At 33.6% G+C, this 27,790-nt stretch overlaps 1 protein-coding gene across 4 annotated transcripts in view; it reads left to right on the top strand.

The window, feature by feature from the left end:
• Window positions 1–27,790, top strand: part of BBS9 (Bardet-Biedl syndrome 9) — a 461,674-nt gene that overhangs the window by 208,177 nt on the left and 225,707 nt on the right. For 3 of the 4 annotated variants that reach the window (XM_043463233.1, XM_043463231.1, XM_043463235.1), the window contains exons 13-17: window positions 2,968–3,070; window positions 4,778–4,882; window positions 6,979–6,993; window positions 11,886–12,026; window positions 22,256–22,351. In XM_043463233.1, coding sequence (XP_043319168.1) covers window positions 2,968–3,070; window positions 4,778–4,882; window positions 6,979–6,993; window positions 11,886–12,026; window positions 22,256–22,351 — 460 coding nt within the window. The remainder of the gene's footprint in view (window positions 1–2,967; window positions 3,071–4,777; window positions 4,883–6,978; window positions 6,994–11,885; window positions 12,027–22,255; window positions 22,352–27,790) is intronic. The other variant, XM_043463234.1, reaches the window with a different exon arrangement.

The raw sequence follows: 27,790 nt of genomic DNA, 5'->3' as shown, positions 1-27,790 counted from the left end.
CGCAAAGAGTCGGACATGACTGAGTGACTGAAGTGAACTGACAAACCAGTATGAAGGTGTTGGTTGTTCAGTTGTGACGCCATAGAATGTAGCCTTTTTTCGACTCCATTGACTGTAGCCTTCCAGGCTCCTCTGTCCATGGAGTTCTCTAGGCAAGAATACTGGAGTGGGTAGCCATTCCCTTCTCCAAGGGATCTTCCTGACCCAGGGGTGGAACCTGGGTCTCCTGCATTGCAGTCAGATTCTTTACTGTCTGAGTCACCAGGGAAGGATTATTATTAATAATAAAATATTTAAATTATATTCTGTTTATTTAAAGGAATAGCCATTAGAAAGAATGTTGTATGTAGTACTTGCATAGTTCTTCCTGTAATTACCATTAGGGTTTTACTAAAAAGGTATTATGAATTTTTTAATAAATTTTCAAACATCATTAAGGAAGCTTTTTTCGTGGTATGCAGATTTCCCCCCATACCTAGGGCTCATAAAGTGAAAATCTGAGGGTTCATTGTTCATTTGCTGTATTTATTGTATTTATTTTCATCAGTTATTTTCCTTTAAAACTTTTACTTTGCAAGTCAAAAATTTTATGTTTATTTTAAAATTGTACAGAATACACACATCATTTAAAATTAATACATTACTGAATCTAATTGTATATGTATAGGGTTTGTAGGCCAGTTATACTTGTATATTATTTTTCTATCTGTAGTCTCTCTGTATGTGTGTGTGTATGTATATAATTAAGGTATAGTTGATAGATGCCTTTTACCTAAGAGAAAATTAAAAACTTCTTTTCTTTAAAATTAAGTATGCCCTTGCTTGTGCCCAGTCACTAAATCATGTGCAACTGTTTTGTGACTCCCTGGAATGTAGCCCACCAGGATCCTCTGTCCATGGGATTTCCCAGGCAAGAATACTGGAGTGGGTTGCCATTTTCTCCTCCAGGGGATCCTTCCAACCTAGTGATCAAACCCACATCGCCTGCGTTGGCAGGCAGATCTTTATCACTGAGCCACCAGGGAAGCCATTCTCTTGCATTATGCTAATTAGTAGTGAAATGAATCTGTCTCGTATACTATAGTAGCAAGACTGAAGTGCTCCAAGGCAAAAAAGAACCCACGTAGAAGAGAGCTTCTCAGCTCTGGTTGTACGTAGGTCTTACCTGGGGAACTATTAAGAAAAATACCAATACCCAGGTCTGCCCCCAGAGATTGTGACTTAATTGGTCTAGCAACGCTACCCGACTAGTGACTATAATAAATCCAGCTTGCCATGTGGATAAACTTATCCAAAGGGGATGATTCAAAGAGACTGGGATTTTTAGGAGATAAAATCCAGAGAGAGAATGTTCCCAATGGAAGCCAGATCTTTAAGCTTTTTCTTTGATTCCCTTAGCACTGTGGCCCAGCAAACATCTTTGGGCCTGATGAATTCTACTGATGTTTCTCTTTAGGGGGAGTGAGAGAAGTCCTGGCCTTCTCAACCCATACTCACCCTATTTCTGAGGCAGTCTATTACCCCAGAATTCTTAGCTATTAATTCTAATTGGAGTGGGAGGGTTTTTTCTTAGCATCATCAACCAAGAGCACCAGTTTGGAAGTACAGCCAGCTTAGATATGTAGTCAATTAGTCAATATTGCCATTCTTTGATGTTTTCTAGAGTAGTATGTCAGCTATTTTTGCTTTAAGCCACAGAAGAAAATGTAGTATTTAAACTACATATGTAGTTAAACTAGCAAATACCTACATAGTAAGGAAATCTTTACAGAGCAATTAACTTCTGAAAAAGGTGATATACTGATACTAGATAAAATAAATAATTCATAATACCACATCTATGTAAAGAAGAATTAACACATATAATATTTTATGATGTAATTATTCGCCAGACATGAGGGAAGATTTTTTGGGTCTGCTATTGATAGACCATTTTTAATAGCTTTATTCAGTTATCATTCACATACCATGCAATTATAGGTCTATAGGGTCACAAAGAGTCATACATGACTGAAGTGACTTAGCATGCACAGAATGATCACCAGAATTTAATTTTTAAACATTTTTGTCCCCCACCCCAGTAAAAACTCTGTATTCCTTAGCTGTCACTTTCTTTTCTCTCCACACCCCCACTTTCAATCCCACTACCATCCCCAAGCAACTGCTAATCTATTTTCTGTCTCTGTAGATTTGCCCACTCTGGGTATTTCATATAAATTGCATCAAATAATATGTGGTCTTTCTGTGACTGGCTTGTTTCATTTAACATCTTAATAATGTAATGTACCCATGTTGTAGCATCTACCAGTACTTCATTTAGTTTTATTACTGAATAATATTTCATGGTATGGATATTCCATATATTGTTTGGCACTTCATCAGTTTATGGACACTGGGATTGTTTCTAATTTTGGTTATTGTGAATAAAGCTGCTGATACATGTGTCCAAGATTTTGGGTGGACATTTGTTTTATTTCTCTTTGTAAGGAATTATGAGGTTAAATGATAAATTTATGTTTAATTTTAAAAGAAACTGTCAGACTTTTTTCTTGATTAGCTATACCATTTTACATTTCCATCAGCAATTTAGGCAGGTTCTTGTTTCTCCACATTCTTGGTAACACCTGTTTTTACCTTTTTGAGTATAGCATTTTAGTCGATGTATAGTAGTAGTCCAATGTGGTTTTACTTTGTATTTCATACAGCGATTTTGAGCATTCTTTCATATGCTTGTTGGCTATTTGTATATCTTCTTGGAGAAAAAGTCTGTTTGATTCCTTTGTCCAGTTTCTAACTGGGTAGAGCTTTTTAGTCTACTACTTATGTTACACATTATGTTTTGTGATAGCTCATTTTTTTTCTTAGATGGTCTTTCTCTAATTATTTGTTATTTTTTAAGTAGTTGTAGTATTCTATCAATTTGGAAAAAATGTAATTTTCTGTTAACAGCAATTTCTATTTTCTTAGGTCACACTGCAGAATCGAGTGGCACTGCAGAAGGTCAAATTATCAATCTATGTGCAACCACCTTTAGTACTAACTGATGATCAGTTCACCTTTGAATCTATGGGTAAGTGTTTTCTTTTGGCTGAAAGTCTATCATGGTGTGAGGTTTTTTTTTATTAATTTTTTTATTAGTAGATTTATTTCATGGCTATATTTCTAGTCTGAATATATCAGGAATTTTACTGAAATCAATGTGTTGTTTTGCTTATATTTCCCCTCTAAACATCAGTCATGGACATTCAATGAATGGCTGTTGAGCCATAGTAATTACAGATCTTCAAGCCATTTTCTTAACTAAATGGACCTGCAATTGTACTTAATTACTATATTTTGGAAGGATATTTTAATGGTGTTTCTCTAGTGAGCTATTTATTGAGTCACTAGAAAGAATATTTATTGGTTTTGGAGTGTGTCCTGAATTTGAGTTTTGGCTCTGACACTCAAGGGCTTCCCTTGTGGCTCAGCTGGTAAAGAATCCACTTGCAATTCGGGAGACCTGGGTTTGATCCCTGGGTGGGTAAGATTCCCTGGAGAAGGGAAAGGCTACCCACTCCAATATTCTGGCCTAGAGAAGTCCACGGACTGTATAGTCCATAGGGTCATGAACAGTCGGACACGACTGAGTGACTTTCACTTTCACTTTCTAACATTCACTCAGTGTAACCATGGGCAAGCCACTTTGGTAATTATATGGAACCTCTTTTTTTTTTTTTTTTTTAATTCTACAGAAAGGGAATAATGATATCTGTCTTACAGAACTATTTTAATTTGAATTTAATCAGAAAATTAATTAGATTTAATTAGAAAATGAATATGATATCTGTAATAATGCTTAAAATAGTAGACAGGTAATAAATGACAACTCTTTGTAAGATTTATTTGTATAGAGTCTCTCTTACCACTTACATCCAAGTTGTCATTAATTCTGATAAAATGACTTCTGAATTGTCTGTCAAGTCTTTTTCTGTTTTTCTTTATGCCAGTGTTTAGATGGGAACCCTAATTTTACCCATAATAATCAAGACCATCTCTTTTTTTTTTTCTTTATATAACTAACCTTTACCTGAGTATGTGGCAAATAGTGGAAACTCAATAAGTACTCATTGAATCAGTGAACTGAATGGTTAGTGGTTGAGGTAAACTTGTAGGTGGCATCTTACTTTATCTGTAAAATTTTCACAGTACTTCCAAGTTGTCTTTCTAAAACACTCTGGATAATTAATGTTTTCCAGTTGAAAACTTTTTATAGCTGTCTAATACATGTTGGAGGTCAAGTACATGAATATGGAAGGCTATGTACAATCTGTTAAGTTGCTACAAGTTTAGTTACATCCATATCCAGTTCCCCCTTTCATTTTCTCCTGCAGTCTGTGTTCTAGCCATGGTAAAGCACTATTTCCCACTCCCAAATTCTCTTTCCCTTTGTGTACCTTATTCTTTGTTCATCTTGCCTGTTCATCTGAGTAAAGAAACGCAGTGGTGTGGAATGGCAGGTACCCCTGTTCTGGAGTCAATGCCTACCTCTGTCTTAACTACATGACCTTGGGCAAGCTTTTGAATCTCTGTTGTCATTTTCCTCATGCACCAAAAATGGAGATAATAATAGTGGCCACCATGTAGGGTTGTTGTGAGGATTAAATGAGTTAATCTATGCAAGTGTTATATAAAATGCTTAGGACAGTAGCTGGCATGCAGTGTATGTCTAATTTCAGTTGTTGTTAATAATAATTGCCTGAAATTATGTAACATATTATTTTTACGTTGCTTATAGCACCAGATATGACTAGAACTGTAGGCTTTTCCGTTTATCTGAAAGGAAGTTATTTACCACCTGAATTGGAAGGAAATGCTGTTGTTTCTTATTCCAGACCAACAGGTAAACATATAGTTCACAAATTTATAAGCCTAATAATCACTTCTTTTAAATTACTGGAGTTGTGGGTTAAATGTTTAAGTGTTTAAGATGGGAAGACATATTGTAACTATTATTAAAAGAAAAAATATTATTACACAGTTAAATAAAAAATATCTGTCCAAGTTACTTTCATGTGTTAAGAATAATTAGTGATAAGTCTATTCAGCTGATTTCTATATGTAATGTTTGATTCTATCTTTTCAATTAATAGTGAATATGATATTTTTTATTCTCACTAGAATAATGTTATCTAGTCAGACTTCATGTATTTGAGCTAAACAGAAAAGCCTAGTCTGAATTAGTAAAAATCGCCATATAGGTTACTCTAATATTAAGGCAGTCTTTAGAGTTTCAGACACTGCTTTAGTGATTAAATGAAACTCTTTAATATCTTACATGTTAAAATACTTAAGAACAGGATCTGTATTATTTCAAGAAACTAATAGATCAAAAAGTTCTTTTTAGACCAGTAGAGATCCAGTTATTATAAATTTCAAGTTGGATTCAATTTTATAGTTTCTTTGTGTGTTTTTAGTGAATTTTTCATAGTAACAGTTTGACAATTAGTTGATTGATAAATAATAATTAGTCATTGCTTTTTTAAAAAAGTTTGAATATAGTATAACTGATAGGCTATTTCAGTAGTGTTGCATTTGTGTTTTTAAGCATTTCTGTACAGTTGTCTTAGTTTAAAAAGCCTTAGAGATGCCATATTCATATTTTTTCTATTGATATCCACTTTGGTTACTTAGCAATATTTTTATGAAACTGTCACCCTACCTACTGTGCTAATGAGGCACCTTGGCAGTGTTTTTAAAATTGTAGTTCTTATTTTGTCTCAGTGAATTTTCTGGTTTATGCATTGACAACTCTATGCTTGGAGGTGTTTTTTTATAACTTTAGTACAAGTTTTCAAAATCTGTTTCATCTTTATAAATAATTTTATTTTAAATTATAAAAAATAATTTTTAGCCAGAGTGACCACTTTAACCTTTTACCTATATTTTCAAAATATGAGGTAGTGTAAATATTTTATGTTTAAGCAGCTTTGAGAAAGCTGGCTTCAGAAAGAAATACAAGACCTCCGTGAGGGATCAAGAAATGATGGACATTTTAGTTGGATATTTCTGAAAAGAACATTGAAATGTTCAGTGAGTTATGAAATAAAAAATAGGACATGTTGGCTAAAATCTCTAGATAATGTATCATTAATTGACTATCTCAATAATCATAGGATAAAAAATTATACTTTTTATCTTTGCTACTCCTTGAAAATATAGTTGTAGAGATTGTTGATGCCATAATTCAACTAGTTATTTCATTTATCTTTAAGGAAAAGTAGTTGAAAATAAATTTAAAATAAATAAATGCAATACCTAGCAAGTAGACAAAAGCTTAAAACTACTCTATAAAGTTATTAAATCATTTGGTGAGCTTATGGTTGCACATACCATTTTTAGCTATTATGCTTTTGTAAAGATGGAATTTGAAAGATTATAAATTATTACTAAAAATGCATAAATAATTGGTTGAAAGCTAATTTGAAATTAAAAACAAGTCTATAAAAGTAAAAGGATACTTAGACAAGCTGGAAAGAAAAGGCATTGTTCCATAATAATATCTACTAATTAAAATTATAATATAAGCAAGGCTAACTGGAAATACTAATTATATTTATTTGCCTTTAGCTCATTTTTTTCCCCCCAAAATTCATGTAATGCTCTGATGTCATTTACATGTTGAATCTGGTTTGTTTTTGGTTAGATCGTATATCTTTACGTCTTTTTGCCACACTTATACTGGAATAACACCCTCTCATGGACTTGTGAGAATGGAAGAGCAAATATATTATTAGATTTCAGTTACTCATGTTATATTCTTCGACTGTGAATTGGCTCGTATTTATTGGAGGGCCATTTAAATCATCTGTATGAATCTTTAAAGTTTTAATTTATATTTCAAGCAGATGTGCATTAAATTTGTGCTGTAATTTTATGACAAATAATTTGTTGTATTCTTTTTCCCCTATCCTTTTTTGCATTGTCTCTGATGGATAGAGAGAAATCCTGATGGTAAGTGAAAAGATAATTTAGAACAAAATGAATTTCAGAAATGAAATTTGGTTGGTAATTGAATTGTTGTATTATCCCTTGAATGAATTCTTTTTATGGACTGCTGTTTTGACTCTAGCAACCTCTTTAGGGTGATTCAGTGCCTTGATTTGGCTACAGAGAAGACAATAGATGTTTCCGTAATAGATATTTGTCATTCATTATTTGTTGTTTCAGAGTCATGAGAAACAATGAAACTTCATGACATTTTTGAACAAAACCAAAGGTGTCATTGACTATTTATGTCTGTAAGTTACTTGTGATTTGCCTGTATGCTCTGTTATCTTAGTTTACTTAAAAAGAGTAAGGAAAACAATTCTGAATTCTAAATTGTCTGATTCTGTATACCCCAAAAGATTCACCCCTTTGTCTGATCAGAATGCCATGTGTACTCAGTCTATGGGCCTATTCCTTGTTTTGTTTAGAATTTGTGGGGAAATATTATCAAGAATCTGACCCCTTGAACTTGCCTGGGTCAGTGTTGTCACTGTTTTGTCTTCTCTAAATCCTTTGTTTATGACTTTGCTGTAATACTTATCATAATATGAATTTCATTGTTTGTTCCTTAGGTCTCCCTAGTAGATTTTTGAGCTCTTTGAGAGCAGGGTTCAAGTCCTTGAATTGTGCAGTATTCTAAATTATATGGAAGATTATATGGGAGACACTCTGAAAGTATCTTCTACTTTGATTATTTTTCTTTCTAGACACAGACTTAATGGAATGGTTTTTCTTAGTTTATTAGCCATTTTAAGATTAATATTAGATAATATTAATTGGTAATATTAGATAAATAATATACTTAATGGCCTTATTTATTCATAGAGTTGTGGTGGTACCAACAACCTCAATTGCATAGTGTCTGGAAGGTGAAAATATATTTATATGAGAAATATTTTAATAGAAGTAAGCTTTTAGCTTGCATGAAGTGTACTTGTCAAATTAGAGTTTGGGTTATTAAAAATATTAGTAATTAATATTTACATTTTACTTTGCAAGTTTGCATGTAACTGATAAGATTTTGCAATAACTTTTAGAAAATTCTGTATTATTATTTAAATTATTTTGAGTTTTTAAAAAATTCTGTAAAGGTTATTATTGAAAGTAATTTATTCCCTTTTACTATAAATTCAGATCAAACTATGAGAAAAAAATCACAATATATGGAAATTTCAGTATTTCAATGCAAAGCTAAAGCCAGTTTTAATAATCTCTTATGCTATATTTAAACATTTTAATTAAGCTTCAGGAGTAGAGTTGAAATATTCAGCTTCACCTAGTACGCAAAAAATAATATGTTGCCATTTAGATCTTACTTATACACAAAGCTTCACATTTCAAAGACTGTTCCATTTTATTGACCTGATCTGTTCAGACTGTATTGCAGATAAGCAGTCCTGCTTTTCAATGTGGAAAAAGAGAAGCAAATGAGGTTTTATGTTGTCCCATAAGAATTAGTCTCCATTATTTCTGCATTAAAGTTACATGACTTGGGCAGTGTAAAACATGAGTGCAGATGGAGCACAGTACGTAGCCAGACATAACAGGAAGGGATCAAGGAAGTTCTGGCTACCAGACTTGCTACTGCTTTCGGGCCCCTTGTTTTCAACACGAAATGACTCTAGCAGGCCCCTGGAAAGAGTTCTAAAGGCATTATATAGATGTGTAATATATAGTTATTCTACTCTGGTATATAAGTTCTTTTTTCTTTTTTTTAAAGCACATTTTGGCTTCCCTCTTGACAGTGATACTGGTCTCTTGGGTGTGCCAGGGGTAATTAGAATTCTCTTCCTGGAAAAACTGTTCTGTCAGGAGTGATTTTGATGTGAATTTTGTCTCTAAGTGTTACATAATTTTGTGATTAATTGCACCATAGTACTTGTGACTATCCATTTCCTCAAGTAAGCTAGCAGGGGAAGTATTTGAAGGAGAAGTGATTATATTTGTTAAAAAACTGTAGAACAACGTCAGTCTGATTAGTGAGTAGGCCAATATTTGCGTATTACAAATGACCAAATTTTCTTCTCTCTCAGCATTATACTGAGAGAGTTGAATAAGCCAAATAGCCTATTTTGCCAACTAAATATTGCTGATGGTAGACAATTAGGGCAAGTTAGGCTCTTTCAACTAAGCTGAAAGCTACCCTATTAGTAACTTTGGAAAGTCTTCAAATACAAATAATTTTTTCCTTTCCTTATTACCCTCACACATACCTCTACACATCTTTGGCTTCAGGTTCTTAGGTACAATTATAGCCTGAAGAGAAATTGGCAGACAAATTTACATTTCAAGTTTCTTAAGAAAATGTAAACCTCAATAGTAATGTGCCTCTGATAAACCCCATGTTTAAATACTAGACATTATATTTTGAAATGTTTAGGTTTTAATTTGATGGGAAGTATTATAAAATACTGGCTTTGTAATTTTTCTTTTAAAGATTTTGTTCCCTTAAACTTATTTCTAAAGGATTTCATATTCTTTTTTTCTTCCCTGATGGTAAAACTTCTCAAGCTGCCATCATTTAAAAAACAGCCATAATCATTTTATTAAGTATGTGTCATCATTTTTCAAAGTAATGTTTTCCAAATGTCCTATGAAACAGGTTTACAATTCTTGGAGAGAAAAGAAATTCTGGAGGGGTTCTACAAATCTTAGCAACTGCTGACCATTGCCCTTGTGTGTGATATTGTCATTAACTGACTTAACTGAACTGTGAATTGAGTTATAATGTATTACCCTTTTTGAGTTTATTACTGCTTGCAATCCTTTTGTTTCAATTTCTGAAAACATGTATATACTACTAGTTTCTTTAGCTCTGGGTTCTTGGAGATTTAGGGCAATAATCTTCAAATATATATAAGTAATGTAAAGCTAGCGTTGATCATGATTAATTTTGTTTTACCACAAATTCAATCAGTACCTGGTCCAAGTGAAACTGAGCCACAGTTTTAGCAGTATAATTTTAAAGAGTATTTACAGTTAAATTTTATTTGAACAATTAGCTCAGACTTGGTTGAAAGTACATAGATGATAGCTTTTCTTTGTGCATGTACAGAATTGTCAGAAGATGAAGTGTTTTTTTCCCCATTATTCTATTCATTTAAAATGAAGGAAATGGAAATAGGCTACAGTTTCCTGGTTTTTTCCAGATTGCATCTATTAATTGAGGCTATAATTTATATATTGTAGAGGAAGCATATTAGTAGGTATATATTCATAATTTGGGGATGTATGGAATATATGAAGTTGGAAAGAATAATACTTTGTGATTTTTTTTTATGATGATATTGATAGTTGTGGTTTGAGCAGTAGCTTAGATCATGTTACCATAATATTTTGAGTCAAAACATTTCATCACTGTTAAGTACAAATTCACATGCCTCTAAAACCTCACAAAATGTCAGGAAATAATACCCTGGGACTTTTCTGAAGAGACACCAGTTATAATTTGCATCTAGGATTCCAGGAGAAGTGAATTTAACATCTGTTGGTTATGAGCAAAAAATGAGCTATGTAAAATTTGATGGATAATAGATTATATTGAAGAGAATGACAAATATGCTCCACATGCTCTGAAAAAGTATTTAATTGACCTCATATATCAATATGTTTGCCATTTTTGATGATCTCTCACTATCCTTGTGAATAAGTAGTACTGAAAAGTGTACTCCCAGCTTGGTTGTAGAATAAACCACACAACTCCAGTTGGCATTAACAAAATATATTGCTAATTCTAGGAATCTTACTTTGGGATCATGTCTCCAAAATTCCCTTCTTCTGCTTTCCTATTTTTAACCTGCCCTCTGACTCCACTGTAAAGAAATAAAGGAATTAAAGTGTGGATCCATTAGGTAGAGTAGAACATTTTAAGTCTTCCCTTTCTCTATAGTAGTTTACTAAGATATAGGTTTCTGTATATTATTTTTTTATCCTATCCAGTCAAATATAGAATCCTAGATTAAAAGGAGAGAAGAGTAAAGTTGTAGAATTGCTTTACTTGATTTATTAGTAGAGAGCCTAGTTTGCTTTGGTTTCGGTTTCATTTTTTATAAAAATATTAAAAGGAATGGCTTTTAAAAACTTTAAATTCTGATATAAAAATCTTCATTGTTATTTATTCATGAAATTGCCTATTTCAATATGCCTCTATACTTTCTGAAAAAATTTGAGAATTGAATGACTGTGTAAACCTTTCAAGATGCTGTTTAAAAGTGATATGTAAAGTTAAATGAATTGGGAAAAATTAATTTGTATGAAAGTAATATTCTTAATGTTGATGTGTAAAATGACATGAAGTTTATTAGAACTTCAGTAGGACAAATTCTGCTTTCATGCTCATAGTTTATTGCAAATTGTTAATTATACTTTGAATCTTCAGTAAATAAAAGAGCTAAAGATTAATAGATTGGGGAGATAGAGAAATGATTAGATGTGGTCATACAGAGTATTCCTGATATAAACTTCCTATTCTTTGCTCATTTTACCTGATAGTCTTGTATTAGGACTAGAGGTTTGAAGGTCTTCATAATAGTTTAGTAATTGAATATAACTGCATGTAATCTTTTATATAACATTCAACTGTGAATTTTTAAAAATGATATTATTATTAAAGGCAGAGCTTACACTTATGCTCCTTTTTAAGATTTTTATTTTTGCCTTGTACCTTTGGATAATAATGTAAAAACATAAATTATGATAATGCTTTCCAGTTATTTCAGTTGTGCTAGCTGAAATGGCCAGGTAGCAAACATTTAAACTAAGATATGTTGCTACCACATACTACAGTTAGTGAAGTAGTACAGTTTTTTCTTATTTGTCAAATTTACGAGTATATATTTCTCTCTTTTTAATTTCAGGCATTCCTCGAGTTAGCCAATGTAAGTTTAGACTTCCTCTGAAATTAGTCTGCTTACCAGGCCAGCCTTCAAAAACTGCAAGCCACAAGCTAACTATTGATACCAACAAATCTCCAGTCAGTCTTCTCAGTCTCTTTCCAGGTAGGACTTTTGAAGTAACATGCCTGTAACATCAGAAATGTTAAGAATTTAGAATGGAATCCTTCATCAACAGGTAATGATAGGGTAATTATCAGATAATTGTTAAGTCAGAGTATAAAAATACCTCAAGGGTTTTTTCCTCTTGTTTGCCTGTTCAAAGGCAAATGGCTTATATCAACAAGGTAATAAAGTGCACCTTTTAAGTTTGATTAAAATTATTATAATCATTATTTTGCTTCGGAATAGAGAAATGAAGACATCAAATGTTTCTTTTTAGACCGTGGGATTTTTTGGGCTTGGAATGTAAATATTTATTATTAATCTTTACTGTAGGTTTTTGAATATATCCCTTTTCTAAGCATATAAATATTTATTATTAACCTTCATTGTAGGTTTTTGGTGATGTACCTTTTAAAAGTATATTCTTATGCCTCTGAAAAGTAATCTCTTAAGTAGGTGTTTGTGATTCCGCTGTCTTCAGCAGTTGGAAGGGACAGTGTTCATTCTCTGCCTCTGATGTTTTAGAAGGGGTTTCATGTATAAAGCTTGAACATCACAGTGAACATTTGGGATAATTTGTGAAGGTGTGACTTTCTCCAGGTGTTGGTTTTTCTTTTTTGAGTAAGTTAGAAAAGAGAGAAGCATTGATTGGATCAAACATCTTTAGTTGCCAGGGTTTCTAATGTGTCACATCTATTAACTTTCTCGGTGATGAAGTGGAATTAAAAAAATATCTGGGAATTAAATCAACCCTTTTAAATCCATCATTAAAATTCAGCACTGTTGACTGTAAGATGCATCTTCACCCTTGCATTAGTGGATAGGATTTAGAATACAAAGTATTTCCCACAAGGTTTAGAAATTTATGGTAAGTCAACTTTTGTGTTATTAATTACTTAAAGTGATTAACATTTACTTTTCATTAATTTGAAGTCTTTTTTAAAAGCCTTATTTATATATAACTCTATGAAAAATCTCCAAGATGCTCTTTATTACACTTAATCTATTCTTCAGTTCAAATGAATTTGAGTGAATGAGCATGTGTGTGTGTGCTTGTGTGTCTGTAGTTAACAAGGAGTTTTGTGCCTTTGGTTTCTTATTCCTTTCCCTTCACTTTCTTCTAGTCAATTTTCTTGTAACAAAGTTGGATTGTAAAAGGGGCAGAGTCACTGCTTTTGTAACATCTTATACAAGCATGCTAGTTCCTTGCTCTCCTATCCTGACAATATAAATTGCATATGCTGCATGCTAAGTTTATTAATATCTTTGAAAAATGTTTAAGACTGGCTTCTGAGTGGTTGATCTTTACTGTACATGGCTGAAACCAATAGAGATTAAATAAGGATGCATGCTTTTGACCAGAGAAGGAAACTCTGTAAGCTCTGGTTGGATAGAAGTACTAAGGAAAGCTTAGATAACTCATTCATTTCTGTCCTGATTCTGGACTTAGTTGTTTTGATGTTTCATAGGTTCATCAGCGTATATTTGCATCTTATTCATTTTAACAGTAAGACTCAATGACAAATTTTTAAAAGTTTCCCCTAAGATTCAGTTTATGAATACAGCATGTTCTCTTTTGAATTTCCAGATTTGTATTCATATTAAACATGCTGGAATCCTGTAATTGTTTAAAATAAATACTCTTGCTACTTTTTTACTTTTCATAATATATTCGTTTTTGTTATATGTGACTTTTATATGTTGATATTAAAGTTGCTATTGCAAGTTTATTTTTTAATGGAAATAAATGAATTCTCTTCATAGAGAAGAAATAAAACAACTTTTAGTCTACATCTCTTCCTATTTGTTTATTTCAGTACTTTTTTGTATATTTAAAATAGCTTTAATTTTTCTGGTTACAAAAGATTTCTGAAATTTAGCAATGGATAACCAAGAAGAAAAAAACAAAAGTTACTGATAATTCTACCACCCAGCAGTATCTACTTATGTTTCATTACATTTCCGTACTCTTTTAAAAAATATTTTCTCTAAGCATTTCATCCCGCCAAAGAATATTACTTTGCATATTGTTATGAAACACTTTGCTGTGTAATTAGATTTTTGTTTTATGATTTTTAATAATTGCATGCTATTCTATCATAAATCTGTACTGTAAAATCATTTGCCCAGCATTATAGTTTTGAGCATTTATGTTGTTTTCAGTTTATTAATACTGTAAATATATTCCATCAGTGATTCTCTAAATTTGTTATTATTTATTTGATGAGTATCTAAAAGCAGAATTACAGAATCCACCAAAGGGTAATGTTTTTAAAGCTTTTGAAATATAATGTGAAATTGACTTTCTGAAGGGCCATACTAGTTAACTTTATCAACAGTGTTTGAATGGAGGTGTCTAGTGCCCCAAATCCTGGCTACTAGAGAATATTCTAATTCTAAAAAACTTTAATATGCTTAATGGCTGTACAGAAAATATTTACATACATCAGTTCAGTTCAGTTCAGTTGCTCAGTCGTGTCTGACTCTCTGCAACCCCATGAGGCATGCCAGGCCTCCCTGTCCATCACCAACTCCCGGAGTTTACTCAAACACATGTCCATCGAGTTGGTGATGCCATCCAGCCATCTCATCTACATATATATAAATAATTGTCTGGATGATTATGGTTAAATGTGATTTAAGCAAGATAATATAAATTTCTTGATCTTGATTAAAGAGAAGTCCAGAAGTGGGTATGAAAGCTGGTATGATGGTTTGTAAATATTATCAAAGACCCAGTTTTTTTTCTCTTTGCAATGTGCATTCTCTAGTATGTTGGCTTCTTCCATGGCAATAAGGTAGCTGCTTTGGATTTGTTGTTGTTCAGTTGCTAAGTCATGTCCAATTCTTTGCGACCTCATGGACTGCAGCAAGTCAGGCTTCCCTGTCCTTCATTATGTCCTGGAGTTTTTCAAATTCATGTCCATTGAGTCAGTGATGCTATCTAACTATCTCAACCTCTTCTGCTCTTGCCTTCAATCTTTCCCAGCATCAGGGTCTTTTCCAATGAGTTGCCTCTTCGGATCAGGTGGGCAAAGTGTTGGAGCTTAGCTTCAGCATCAGTCTTTCCAATGAATATTCAAGGTTGATTTCATTTAGGATTGACTGGTTTGATCTCTTTGCTGTCCAGGGGACTCTCAAGAGTCCTCTCTAGCACCACAATTCAAAAACATCAATTTGGTGCTCAACCTTCTTTATGGTCCATCTTTCAAAATGGCAACTCACTCCAGTACTCTTGCCTGGAAAATACCATGGACGGAGGAGCGTGGTAGGCTACAGTCCATGGGGCTGCAAAGAGTTGGACACGACTGAGCAACTTCACTTTCACTTTCACTCACATCCATACTTGCCTACTGGAAAAACTGTAGCTTTGACTATACCAACCTTTGTTGGCAAAGTGATGTCTTTCCATTTTAATATGCTGTCTATGTTTGTCATAGCTTTCCTTCCAAGGAGCAAGCATCTTTTAATTTTGTGGCTGCAGTAACTGTCCACAGTGATTTTGGAGCCCAAGAAAATCAAATCTGTCATTGCTTTCACTTTCTCCCCTTCTCTTTGCCATGAAGCGATGGGACTGTATGCCATGATCTTAGTTTTTTGAATGCTGAGTTTTTAGCCAGCTTTTTCACTCTCCTTTCACTCTCATCAAGAGGCTGTTTTTTTCCTCCTCATTTTCTGCCATTATAGTGCTTTAACTTAAGTCATCTAACTACAAGGCAGGAAGTAGAGGAAAGAGATAACTATTGCAGTAACTGTTAACTTTTATCAGAAAGGCATGTTTCCATAAAGTTCAGAGCAGATTTCTACTTATGGCTCAGTAGCCATAATATTGTCACATGGCCTCTTCTACAGTAAAGGGGACTGAGAACTAATGTAGATGGGCTCAGAAAAAGGAGGTTGGGAATAGATGTTAAGTTAGCTGACATTGAGTGTATGTCATGATACCAGCCATTTTACAGAAAAATTTTACTTAAATGTTATAACAAATAGCATGCTGTTGTAGCAGTCTTTTATGGTACTCAAATATATGGCTATCTTTGTGAATAAATTTGTATTTTAATATTAATGTAATATCCTATTGTTTCCCTTGTGGTTCAGATGGTAAAGAATCTGCCTGCAATGAAGGGGACCTGGGTTCAATCCCTGGTGGGAAGATCCCCTGGAGAAGGGCAGGGCAAACCACCCCAGTATTATTGCCTGGAGAATTCCACAGACATAGGAACCTGGTGGGCTACAGTCTATAGGGTCACACAGAGTCGGAAACGACTGAGCATCTGTCACTTTCTGTTGTTTGGAGGTACCATGTATATAGCTTTTTTGTACTTCTCTCTTTCTATTTGGAGGAATTCCTTGAGGATAAATGGCTGAGTTAAAGGATATGCACATTTGAAAGCTGTATTCAAATACCAAAGTTATTTCCAGAATAATTATATGAAGTTACACACCCAGTATCGGGGTTTGTACCGAGTAGCAGCTGGATTTAAATCTTTTAAAATTTTTGACATGGTTATGTGAAAAGTGGCATCTCTTTTTAAAATTTGCATTTCTAAATTATTTGTTAGCATAGAAATTTTGTAATTTTTATTAATTGTGCTTTTTTAACATATAAAGTTTTTATTTTTAGGTAGTAAAATTTAAAGTTTCATTTATTTTTTTAGTTTCAAGTTTTCATGTTGTGCTTAGAATGATCTCTATTTTAAGATTATAAAATATTTACTTATCTTCTGGTACATTTTAATATCTTCTTTAATTCTCAGACACAGTTTCAGTGTATTTTTTTTATAAAAAACAACTTTATTAGAGTATAACTTATGTACACATGTATAACGTGTACAATTTGGTAAGTTTTGATGTTTATGTATACCTTTGAAAACATCCCTACAATCACTATGCTGAAAGTATCCATCACCCCAAAGAGTTTCTTTGTTCTGCTTTGTTAGCCTTTCCCCTCCATCCCCAGGCAACACTTGTTTCCCTTCTGTCACTATGGATAAGTTTGTGTTTTCTAAAATTTTGTAAAGTGGAACTACTCAGTATGTACTCTTTTTTTTTTTCGGTCTGCCCTTTTCACTCCCTTATCACATTATGTGATTTGCAAATATTTCCTCCCAGTCTGTGGTGTATCTTTTCATTCTTTTAACAATGTCTTTGAAAGAGCAGAAATTCTTAATTTTGCTAAAGCCCAACCTATCAGTTTTTTTTCTTTTATGGATCATGATTTTAATGTTATATCTAAAAAATTTTTGACTAACTCAAGGTTACAGATTTTTTCTCATATGTTTTTTTCTAGAAGTTCACTAGTTTCATGTTTTGCATTTAGGGATCTCATCTATTTTGAGTTGATATGTGTGTATGGTGTGAGATAGGGACAAAATTCGTGTTTTTGCATTTAAATATCTAATGTGCCAGCACTATTTTTGAAAAGCCTATCCTCTTGCACTGAATAGTCTTTGAAAAGTTGTTCAAAATCCTCTGACTATATATCATAAGACTATATAAATAATTGGAATGTATATATATATTTCTGCTCTGTTTGTTCCATTTATCTATCTTTGTCCATCATTATTTCTATATACCAAACAGTGTCTTGGGGCTTCCCAGGTGGCGCTAGTGGTAAAGAACCCGCCTGCCAGTGTAGGCGATGTAAGAGATTAGGCCTAGTTCAATCCCTGGGTCAGGAAGATCCCCTGGAAGAGGGCAGGGCAACCCACTCCAATATTCTTGCCTGGAGAAATACACAGACAGAGGATCCTGGTAGGCTACTGTCATGGGGCCACAAAAAGTCGGACACGACTGAAGCAACTTAGCACACACAAAGTAGTGTCTTATTTGCTATTTATAAGTCTAGAAATCAGATAATGTAATTTATCTAACTTTATTTTTTTTCCAAAGTTGTTGTTGAAACTTTGATCAGTTACATTTTCACATGAATCTTAGAATCAGCTTATCAATTTAAAAAATGCCTCTTGGGATTTTGCTTAGAATTGGAATTGACTTAATTCTGTATATCAATTTGGAGAAAAACAACATCTGAACAATATTGAACATGGTAAAATTTGCTCCACTTATCCTAGTTTCTTAAGATGAAAATAGAGACCTTCATTTAGGGCTTATTTTATATTTCTCACTAAGAGTTTTTGTTTTCGATGTACCTATCTTACAAATCTTAAGCAGATTTATCCTTAAGTATTTAATATATTTTTATGCGTTTGCAAATTGTATTTTATTTCAGTTTCAAATTGTTCCTTCCTACTACATAGAAATACAGTTGGTTTTTGTATATTCATCTTGTATCATGCTACATTGTTAAACCATTTATTGGTTCTGCTTGCTTTTTTTTTTTTTTTAAAGATTTAATCAGATTTTCTCCATAGAGGATCATGTCATCTGCAAGTGAAAACACTTTTATTCTTCCTTTCTAATCTGGAGATTCAGTTTACTTTTTGCTTGCTTTTTTTTAAAATCTGGGCTAGAACCTCTGGGATGATGTTGAATAGAAATTGTGAGAGCAAACATTTGGTCTTTAAGCATTAAATATGTTTTATTAATAGCTGTAAATATTTTGTAGGTGTCCTTTACCAGCTTGAGGAAGTTCTCTTTTATACCAGGTTTGCTGTGAGTTTCATTAGGAATAGATATTTAAGTTTTTCAATGCTTTTTTGATATCATTTGAAATATTTTATGTCATTTTTTTCTTTAGTCTGTTAATAGGTGGATTACATTGATTAATTTTTGAATATTAGCCCAACTGTGCATTCTTGAGATAAGTCACATTTGATCATGATGTATTTTCCTTTCAACAGGCTGTTGGATTAATTTGCTAAACTTTAGTTTATAATTTTTACATTTATATTTATAAAGGATATTGATATATAATTTTGCTTCCTTATGAGTTATTAATGTGGAGTTAATGGAATGAATTGGGAAATATTTACCTCTCTTCAATTTTTTTTTGAAGAGTGTGCTGAATTGGTATTATTTATTGCTTAAATATTTGGAAGAATTCACCAGGGAAGTTTTCCAGACCTAGAGTTTTGTGTATGGGAAAGCTTTTAAATTACAAATTCAGTTTCTTCAAAAGATATAGGACTGTTCGTGTTATTTATTTTTTATTGAGTGTACTTTTCTATCTTTCATAAAATATGTGTATTTCATCTGAGTTGTTGAATTTATTGGCATAAGGTTGTTGATAACATTTTCTTATCCTTTTAACATTTGTAGAATCTGGAGTGAAGACAACTCACTCATTACTGATACTGGTAATTTGTGTTTTCTCTCTTTTTTTTCTCCTGATCTGTTGACTAGAGGTGTATCTATTTTATCTCTTTCTGAAAAACCAGCTTTTGGTTTTATTTATTTCATCTTTTTATTTTTTGTTTTCTATTCTTTTTAATTTCTCTGAGTTTCTTCTGCTTACTTTGGGTTTAATTTTCTTTTTTCTAGTTCTTTAAGGTGAAAGCAGAGACCATTCTTTTTAATGTAGTTGGTTAATGCTATAACATTTCTTCTAACTATTGCTTTAGCTGCATCCTACAATTATCAAATATTGTATTTTTAATTTTCATTCTGTATAAAATACTTTCAAATTTCCCATTTTATTTCTTTTTTTTGACCCTAGCGTTATTTAGAAGTATGGTGTATAGTTTTGAAACTTTTGGGGATTTTCCATAGAACTTTTGTTATTCATTTGGAATTCAATTTCACTGTGGTAGGAGAACATACTTTGTGTGACTTGAGTTCTTGTGAATTCATTGAGACTTATTTAGTGCCCCTAAACTAGGACAGTTTTGTGAAGTGAATGTTCTAATTAATAAAAATAAATGAAAAAAATAAAAAAATAAAAAAAGCTGTCCCAATCGAGCATTTGAAAATAATGGTTTTCTGCTATTGTAGGGTGGAATCTTATGAAATGTCAGTTAAGACAAGTTTTCTGATAGTATTTTTAATCTTCTATATCCTTACAGGTTTTCGGTTTACATGTGTCAGTTATTGAGAGTAGACTGTTGAAATCTTCAATTACAATTTGTTTATTTCTCTCTCTCTGTCTCTCTTTTTTTTTTTTTGCAGATCTGAAATTTTTGCTTCATATATTTTAAAGCTCTGTTTTAGGCACATAAAAGTTTAGGATTATAATGTCTGGATTATTATGAAATAGCCTCTGTTAATAGCCTTTGTTGATATTCTTTGCTCTAAAATCTACTTTTATAATATGAATATAGCTATTCCAACTTTCTTTTGCCTAGTGTTACAATGATATATATATATATTCCCTCTTTCACCTTTAAGTTGTTTACGTCGTTATGTTTAAAGTGGATTTCTTATAGGTAGCATACAATTGAGTCTTGGATTTTTTTTAATGCAATCCAATATTATCTGTCTTTTAAGTGGGGTGGTTAGACCATTTATTTTTAATGTGATTATTGAGATCATTGGTTTTAAATAAATTAGTATTCTGTTGCATACTCAAAGAGGACTCTGCAGATTTCTCGAGTTCTTTCTCTGTAGTGCTATCCTCTCTCTGTCTTGAGAACTTCTGCCACTTTGGCCTTTCCAGATTCCCAACTTTTATCTCCTCAACTCAGAAAGAATGCTGGGTTGCTCTTGGGCTCCCCTTCCATGTGTTGAGGCATGGAAATTTTTCCTAGGTGGTAAACTGGGGCAAACATAGGACTCATTTTGTTTCTTGTTTGTCAGAGATGACTGTTGTTCATTTGCTAATTTCTAATGTCTTGAAAAATGGTTTGGTTATTTTATACCCAGTTTTTAATTGTTTGTGATGAGAGGGTAAATTTGGCCCCAGTTTTCAAGGACTGATTATTTTGGCCACAGTACTTCATGAATGGTGGTATATACTTTCAGCAGTGGGTAAATAATATGTTTGTCTCTTTTTTGTGTAAACAGTGGAAACAGTGACTGACTTTATTTTTCTGGGCTTCAAAATCACTGCAGATGGTGATTGCAGCCATGAAATTAAAAGATGCGTACTCCTTGGAAGGAAAGTTATGACCAACCTAGACAGCATATTAAAAAGCAGAGACATTACTTTGCCAACAAAGGTCCATCTAGTCAAGGCTGTGATTTTTCCAGTGGTCATGTATGGATGTGAGAGTTGGACTATAAAGAAAGCTAAGCGGTGAAGAATTGATGCTTTTGAACTGTGGTGTTGGAGAAGACTCTTGAGAGTCCCTTGGACTGCAAGGAGATCCAACCAGTCCATCCTAAAGGAGATCAGTCCTGGGTGTTCATTGGAAGGACTGATGCTGAAGCTGAAACTCAAATACTTTGGCCACCTGATATGAAGAGCTGACTCATTTGAAAAGACCCTGGTGTTGGGAAAGATTGAGGGCAGGAGGAGAAGGGGACGACAGAGGATGAGATGGTTGGATGGCATCACCGACTCAATGGACATGGGTTTGGGTGGACTGCAGGAGTTGGTGATGGACAGGGAGCCTGGCGTGCTGCAGTTCATGGGATTGCGAAGAGTCGGACACGACTGAGCGACTGAACTGAACTTTTTTGTGTGACTGTAATAGCTACTGATAGTCAATACTCAGATCCATTCATTCATTGGACGTTGAAAAATGATGGCTTTCAGGCTTTCTTCAAGCTGGCATATTTATGTACAGAGAATATTTCCCTTATTTACCTTGATTATGTGGTACAGTTCAGTAGGATCATTAGAGTAAATGCTTGATTCCTTGCCTTTGTTAGTGATTTTTAAAATACTGAGTTGATTCTCTAGAATTCTTCAGTAGTGAGCATTTGGCTTTTCTCTTTTGTTTTTAGTGTAAATATGAACACATGCCTTTAAATATATTTGATGTGTTTTACTCCATTGCAATTATTATCTTTTTTGATATTCAAATATTTTCATCTCTGGTCAGTGGTAGTCTCTTTAAGTTGGCTCTTACGTCCTTTTCATATAGCTCTCTAGTCACTGATAGTTTTTTCCTGGCGTGACAGGTATTCTAGGTTCATCTTGTGCATTTCTTGCCTCAGACCTAGAATGAACTAGTAGAAGAAAGGAAATTAAATGATTTTAGCATGTTCTTGGGAGGCAGAAATTTTAGCAATTGGAAGCAACTGTGGAAGTTAGTTAATATAGTCCACACATGGACTTCAGACTCGACTAGTGCCATAGAAAGTTATCATCAACTAAGCTTCCTATTTTAAACAGTAAGTATTTGCCTTGTGGTTTGGTAAGGTGATGTTTTTTCTTTTCTTTGTAGGCTTTGCCAAGCAGTTAGAAGATGATCAGGTGAATGTAATGGGTTTTCACTTCTTAGGAGGGTCCCAAGTTACGCTTCTTGCTTCCAAAACCTCTCGTAAGTAAAGCCATGATATTATTGCTTTTGAAAACTTCTATTAAGAACACTACATTACAGATCATTGCCACATCAAGGATTTCTATAAGGGTGATGTTAGTTATTGAAAACTAAGGGCCATTATATTAGTTATGAAGATAGGGTCCTATTTTATTAGAGATATATAACTTTGGATTTAGGGATGAGGAGGGTTTGAGAGAGGAATTTAAAGACCTGAAAAATGTTTTTGAGATAGGTATATGGTAACCTAGATTTTAGGAGTTACTAGAAATTGGAGTTAATTTTTTTGTGTGTACATATTCTTATAGCCTCCTTTTGGACATTGGCAAAGATGAAAGTGAATAACTTGTTGAGATTAATCTCACTAGAATGAAAAGTACTAATTATATAGTCAAGTTTGAATTTCAGATAAATATTTGCTTTATTGGTTTGTTTGCTTCATATGAGAATAATTGTTGAAACTACTCGATGTACAACTGATTTCTGGTGTATGTAGATAATGAAGCTACTAAACTCACTGGGTTTTATACCCTTTCTTGGAAATAAATTATTAGGAGAGGAAGTTTTAAACAAATTTTAAGTACAATAAGGATATCAGGGGAAATGAATACATATATATTCTATATATATTCATTCATTCATATATATATAAAGTGATGCCCAGAATTCTACATAGAGAATGTCCTTGGAGATGAAAGGCGATAGATATGAAGAAAGTACAGTTTTCCGGGTTTGAGGCAGATGTTGGTGCTCCCTACTGCTCTGTAAGAGTGTTCATCCCCAAAGGAGGAATGAAGTAATTTGTATCCAATATGTGTTTGACATTTTTCTTTTTTATGAAAGGCACACAGTCTTTCATCTCAAAATCTGGATGGATAGAACAACCCTACAAATGCAAGAACTCAGTATTTTTTCTCTAACAATCAGTCAAATGGTGCAGTTATCATATATAGTTGTCATTAGATAGTATTTTATATGCATTTTAAAACCTGCTTGATAATCAGCTGGTCTTGAAGTGTGCTATGTGGTAATTTTAGTTCAATTTGGCATAGAACAGCCAGAGCAGACAAGCGAATGCAGCTTGTTGTCTCAGGTATGCAGTCACATTCTCTGTGGAGCTGAATAGTTTTTTTTACTTCAGAAAGTACAGTAAAGATTCAATGTAATTAGAGTTTATTATATGAGTTCTGAAAAAAACCCGCAAAGCTTTAAAGATAAAAATATTTAGGAAGAATACAGTAGCAAAACTGAAAATGATTTCCACAGACCTAAATTGAAAATAACACTGGTGATGGATATGTGCATTACCTTGAAGATAGTAATAGCTTTACAGGTATATGAATGTGTCCAAATTCATCAAATTGTAAATATTAAACATGTGTGTTTTTTATATATCAATGATACTTCTATTAAGTTGTTAAAAATAACATATGGGTCACATTTTATGAGAAATATTTTTATAATCAGAATTATAAAATATTTCCACATGGAAGGCAGTTATTTAGACTGATTCAGTACAGTGGTGTTTCAGGAGAAATATGCTGTTGTCTATAATTATGTATTCCTGCCATGCCACTTTCTTAAGATCCAGATCCACATTGTTATTTACTACCTCACACTGCAAACACTACCACCTTCCTCTCTCTCTTCCTTCCTGTTTCTTTTGTCTCGATGCTTTTCTTGATCTTTCTTATATATCTGCTTTTATCTTTTCCTCTACTATATCTATTTGTACCTTGCCTTGTTTCACTTGTTTCTTAAAGTGTTTAAAATATATGTTAAAATTACTGAAGATTGAAGAATAAGATTAACATACAATTGATAAGATACTAGCAGCTTAGAAATAAAAGGAAAACATTTTAGTTCCAATTTTCAGAATACTCTGAAGATCAAATCAAATCAGTTGTTTAGGAGATGCACAGCCTGATGCTGAGTCCAGGAAGAAATTTCTCTTCTCTTCTGTGATATTCTTCTGAATATCACAAAAATAGCTTCTTCAGTAATGTCTCTATAGCTTATGTTTATACTTATAATTACTATACTTATGTAATTATACTTTGAATAACAAATTTCATAGCACTTTAAAAATAGTGATGAAACTCAGCTTACTAAATATAATTCTATAAGAGTCCAAAGCAGTGCAGTCTAAGCTGCAGCTTAGTCCAAGGGTAAATTTAGAGTATCTATTATTAGTAGCGCTACGCGTTTTTAGTCACTGGCGTTTTTGGTAATAATTTGACAATTAAACTCAGTAATTCTGAAGTAAAATGTAGCTGAAAGGAGTTGTGCATTTTGTTTTTAAATAAGCAATATTAGAACATATTAGTATTCTTGCCTGGAGAATTCCATGGAAAGAGAAAACTGGTGGGCTACAGTCCATGGAGTCACAAAGAGTCGGACACCACTGATTAACTAACACTTTCACTTTTCACTTTCAGAACATGTTTAAATATCAATTGAAATGAGTTAGTGGGAGAGGCTGATGATCAGGAAGCAGAAGGGCATCACAAAGCAATGAAGTCCTTTAGAAGGAGAGAGGGGATGGGATACAGAACTTGGAGGGTGAGGAGAGTTGAAAGTTTAGTGACAGGATATAGGTCTAGGGAGACTTTATAAATTTTGTTGATGAAAAGATAGGGGAGCTTTGCTGGTCTTTAAATTTGAAAAAAAGTAGTGTGACACTGGTGTCTTGGAAAATAAAAAAGCAAACTCGTGAAATATATGCAATGATGAGTTCCCATTAGAAGTCTGAGATTCTGAATTTTGAAGTGAATCCAGTCATCCTTAGACAATTTTGCCCAGCAGTGATTTGTTTTTTGTTGTCCAAACAACTAAAGCCAGGATTGGGATTTTGAAACAGAGAATTGCAGATAAAATATTTTCATGAGAATGATTGTAGTAATGAACTACCAAATGTAAGCTGAGAGAAATAAAGAGAAAAGTGATACAAAGTGAGAAATTAACAAGTTCAATAGATCACACGTCTTGATTAGGTTCAAGAAGTAGTGGGAGTTATAGAGCAAGTAAACCAGAAGCACAAAAACTGGTGGTTATAGAATGAGTGAGGTGTTGATGTCAAGAGTTCAGAGAGACTGCAGATCCTGATGACAGGCTCATCAAACAAGGTGTGACATTGGGGGAGTGGGTTGTAAAGATGGAAAGAAAACCAATGGAGACAAAGATTTCTAGGAAATGAAATGTCTCAGTTGTGGATATTGGAGGAGCCTGTTCAATGTTAGCACAATGAATGAGAAAAAGAAATACATATGAACATATTATTGTGAAATTTTAGAGCACTAAGGATCAGGGGCATATCTCCAAAGATTAGAAAGGAAAAAATAGTCACTCAAGGAAAATCAATCAAGAAGATATTTAACTTTTCAACAAAATTATTAGATACTAGTTTAGTTCAGTTCAGTCACTTGGTCATGTCTGACTCTTTGCGACCCCGTGGACTGCAGCATGCCAGGCTTCCCTGTCCATCACCAACTCCCGGAGCTTGCTCAAACTCATGTTCATTGAGTCGGTGATGCTATCCAACCATCTTATCCTCTCTTGTCTCCTTCTCGTCCCACCTTCAATCTTTCCCAGCATCAGGGTCTTTTCCAAAGAGTCAGTTCTTTGCATCAGGTGGGCAAAGTATTGGAGTTTCAGCTTCAGCATCAGTCCTTCTGATGAATATTCAGGACTGATTTCCTTTAAGATTGATTGGTTTGATCTCCTTGCAGTCCAAGGGACTCTCAAGAGTCTTTTCCAACACAACAGTTCAAAAGCATTAATTTTTCAGTGCTCAGCTTTCTTTATGGTCCAACTCTCATATCCATACATGACCACTGGAAAAACCATAGCTTTGACTAGACGGACCTTTGTTGGCAAAGTACTGTCTCTGCTTTTTAATATGCTGTCTAGGTTGGTCATAGCTTTTCTTCCAAAGAACAAGTATCTTTTAATTTCATGGCTGCTGTCACCATCTGCAGTGATTTTAGAGCCTAAGAAAATAAAGTCTCTCACTTTTTCCATTGTTTCCTCATCTATTTGCCATGAAGTGATGGGACCAGATGCCATGATCTTAGTTTTCTGAATGTTGAGCTTTAAGCCAACTTTTTTACTGTCCTCTTTCACTCTCATCAAGAGGCCCTTTAGCTTCTCTTTGCTTTCTTCCACAAGGGTGGTGTCATCTGCGTATCTGAGGTTATTGATATTTATCCCTGCAATCTTGATTCCAGCCTTTGCTTCATCTAGCTTGGCTTTTCACATGATGTACTCTGCATATAAGTAAAGTAAACAGGGTGACAATATACAGCCTTGATGTACTCCTTTCCCAATTTGAAACCTAGAGGACAATGGAAAAATTTTCCCTAAGATCTGAGAGAATTGATTTTCAACTTAGACTTCTGTACCCTGCTAAACTGGTAATTAGCAATGAATGCTGAGTAAATACATCTTCTTAGTGTCACAAGTAGCACTAAGCAATTGCAAATAGCAAATTTATGTTGCCTCTGGTAGGCCTTTGGAATATGGAAAGGATAACTAATAATGCTAAACATTTCAATATCCTGGAAGAGTGTAGCATGCTAGAAAGAGTGATTGAATTGAATAAAGTCAAGTTTAAAAGTCTTTTCTTTTCCATTTTGATTCTTTTGCTTTCACATATAATGAAAGAATTGTAGTCATGTATGTGAATAAGGGTTGAGCCTTGAAAAAGGCTTTCTTTTTGTATCTGTCAAAAGAAATCATATGTGATGTTGAACTGTGTTAAAATATCTTCAGAAAAAAGTGAGAGTTTGCTCTACTCCATCTGGCTGGACTGTACACCTTTGCTCATTTTTCACTTAGCAGATGTCTTTATATCTAATACATCTCATGATTCTTGTGGAGCTCCTGCACTAATTGGAGAAACAAACAGGTAATGTACAGATTATAGAACACTTGATGTGCTTATAGAAGCACACTTTGGCTGCTACTAGATTCCAAAAGAATGAGGTTCCATAAGAGATTTTATTTGTGAAGGATATTTTGGAAAGAATAGGAGATTTTTAGGTGGAGGGCATTCCAGGAAGAAGAAAAGTTATCTTCAGATGCTTGATAAAGTGTGGGATTTTTGTTTTTGTCATTGTTCAGTCGCTCAGTCATGTCCGACTCTGTGACCCTATGGACTGCAGTGTGCCAGGCTTCCCTATCCTTCACCATCTTCTGGAGCTTGCTCAAACTCATGTCTTTGAGTCAGTGATGCCAGCTAACCATCCCATCCTCTGTCGTCCTCTTCTCCTCCTGCCTTCAATCTTTCCCAGCATCAGGGTCTTTTCTAATGAGTTGGCTCTTTGTGTCAGGTGGCCAAAGTATTGGAACTTCTGCTTCAACATCAGTGCTTCTAATGAATATTCAGGATTGATTTCCTTTAGGGTTGCTGGTTTGATCTCCTTGCAGTCCAAGGGACTC

The sequence above is a fragment of the Cervus canadensis genome, chromosome 3, assembly GCF_019320065.1.
Source record: "Cervus canadensis isolate Bull #8, Minnesota chromosome 3, ASM1932006v1, whole genome shotgun sequence".
NCBI lineage: Eukaryota > Metazoa > Chordata > Mammalia > Artiodactyla > Cervidae > Cervus > Cervus canadensis.
This window is presented reverse-complemented; position numbering and strand designations above follow the sequence as displayed.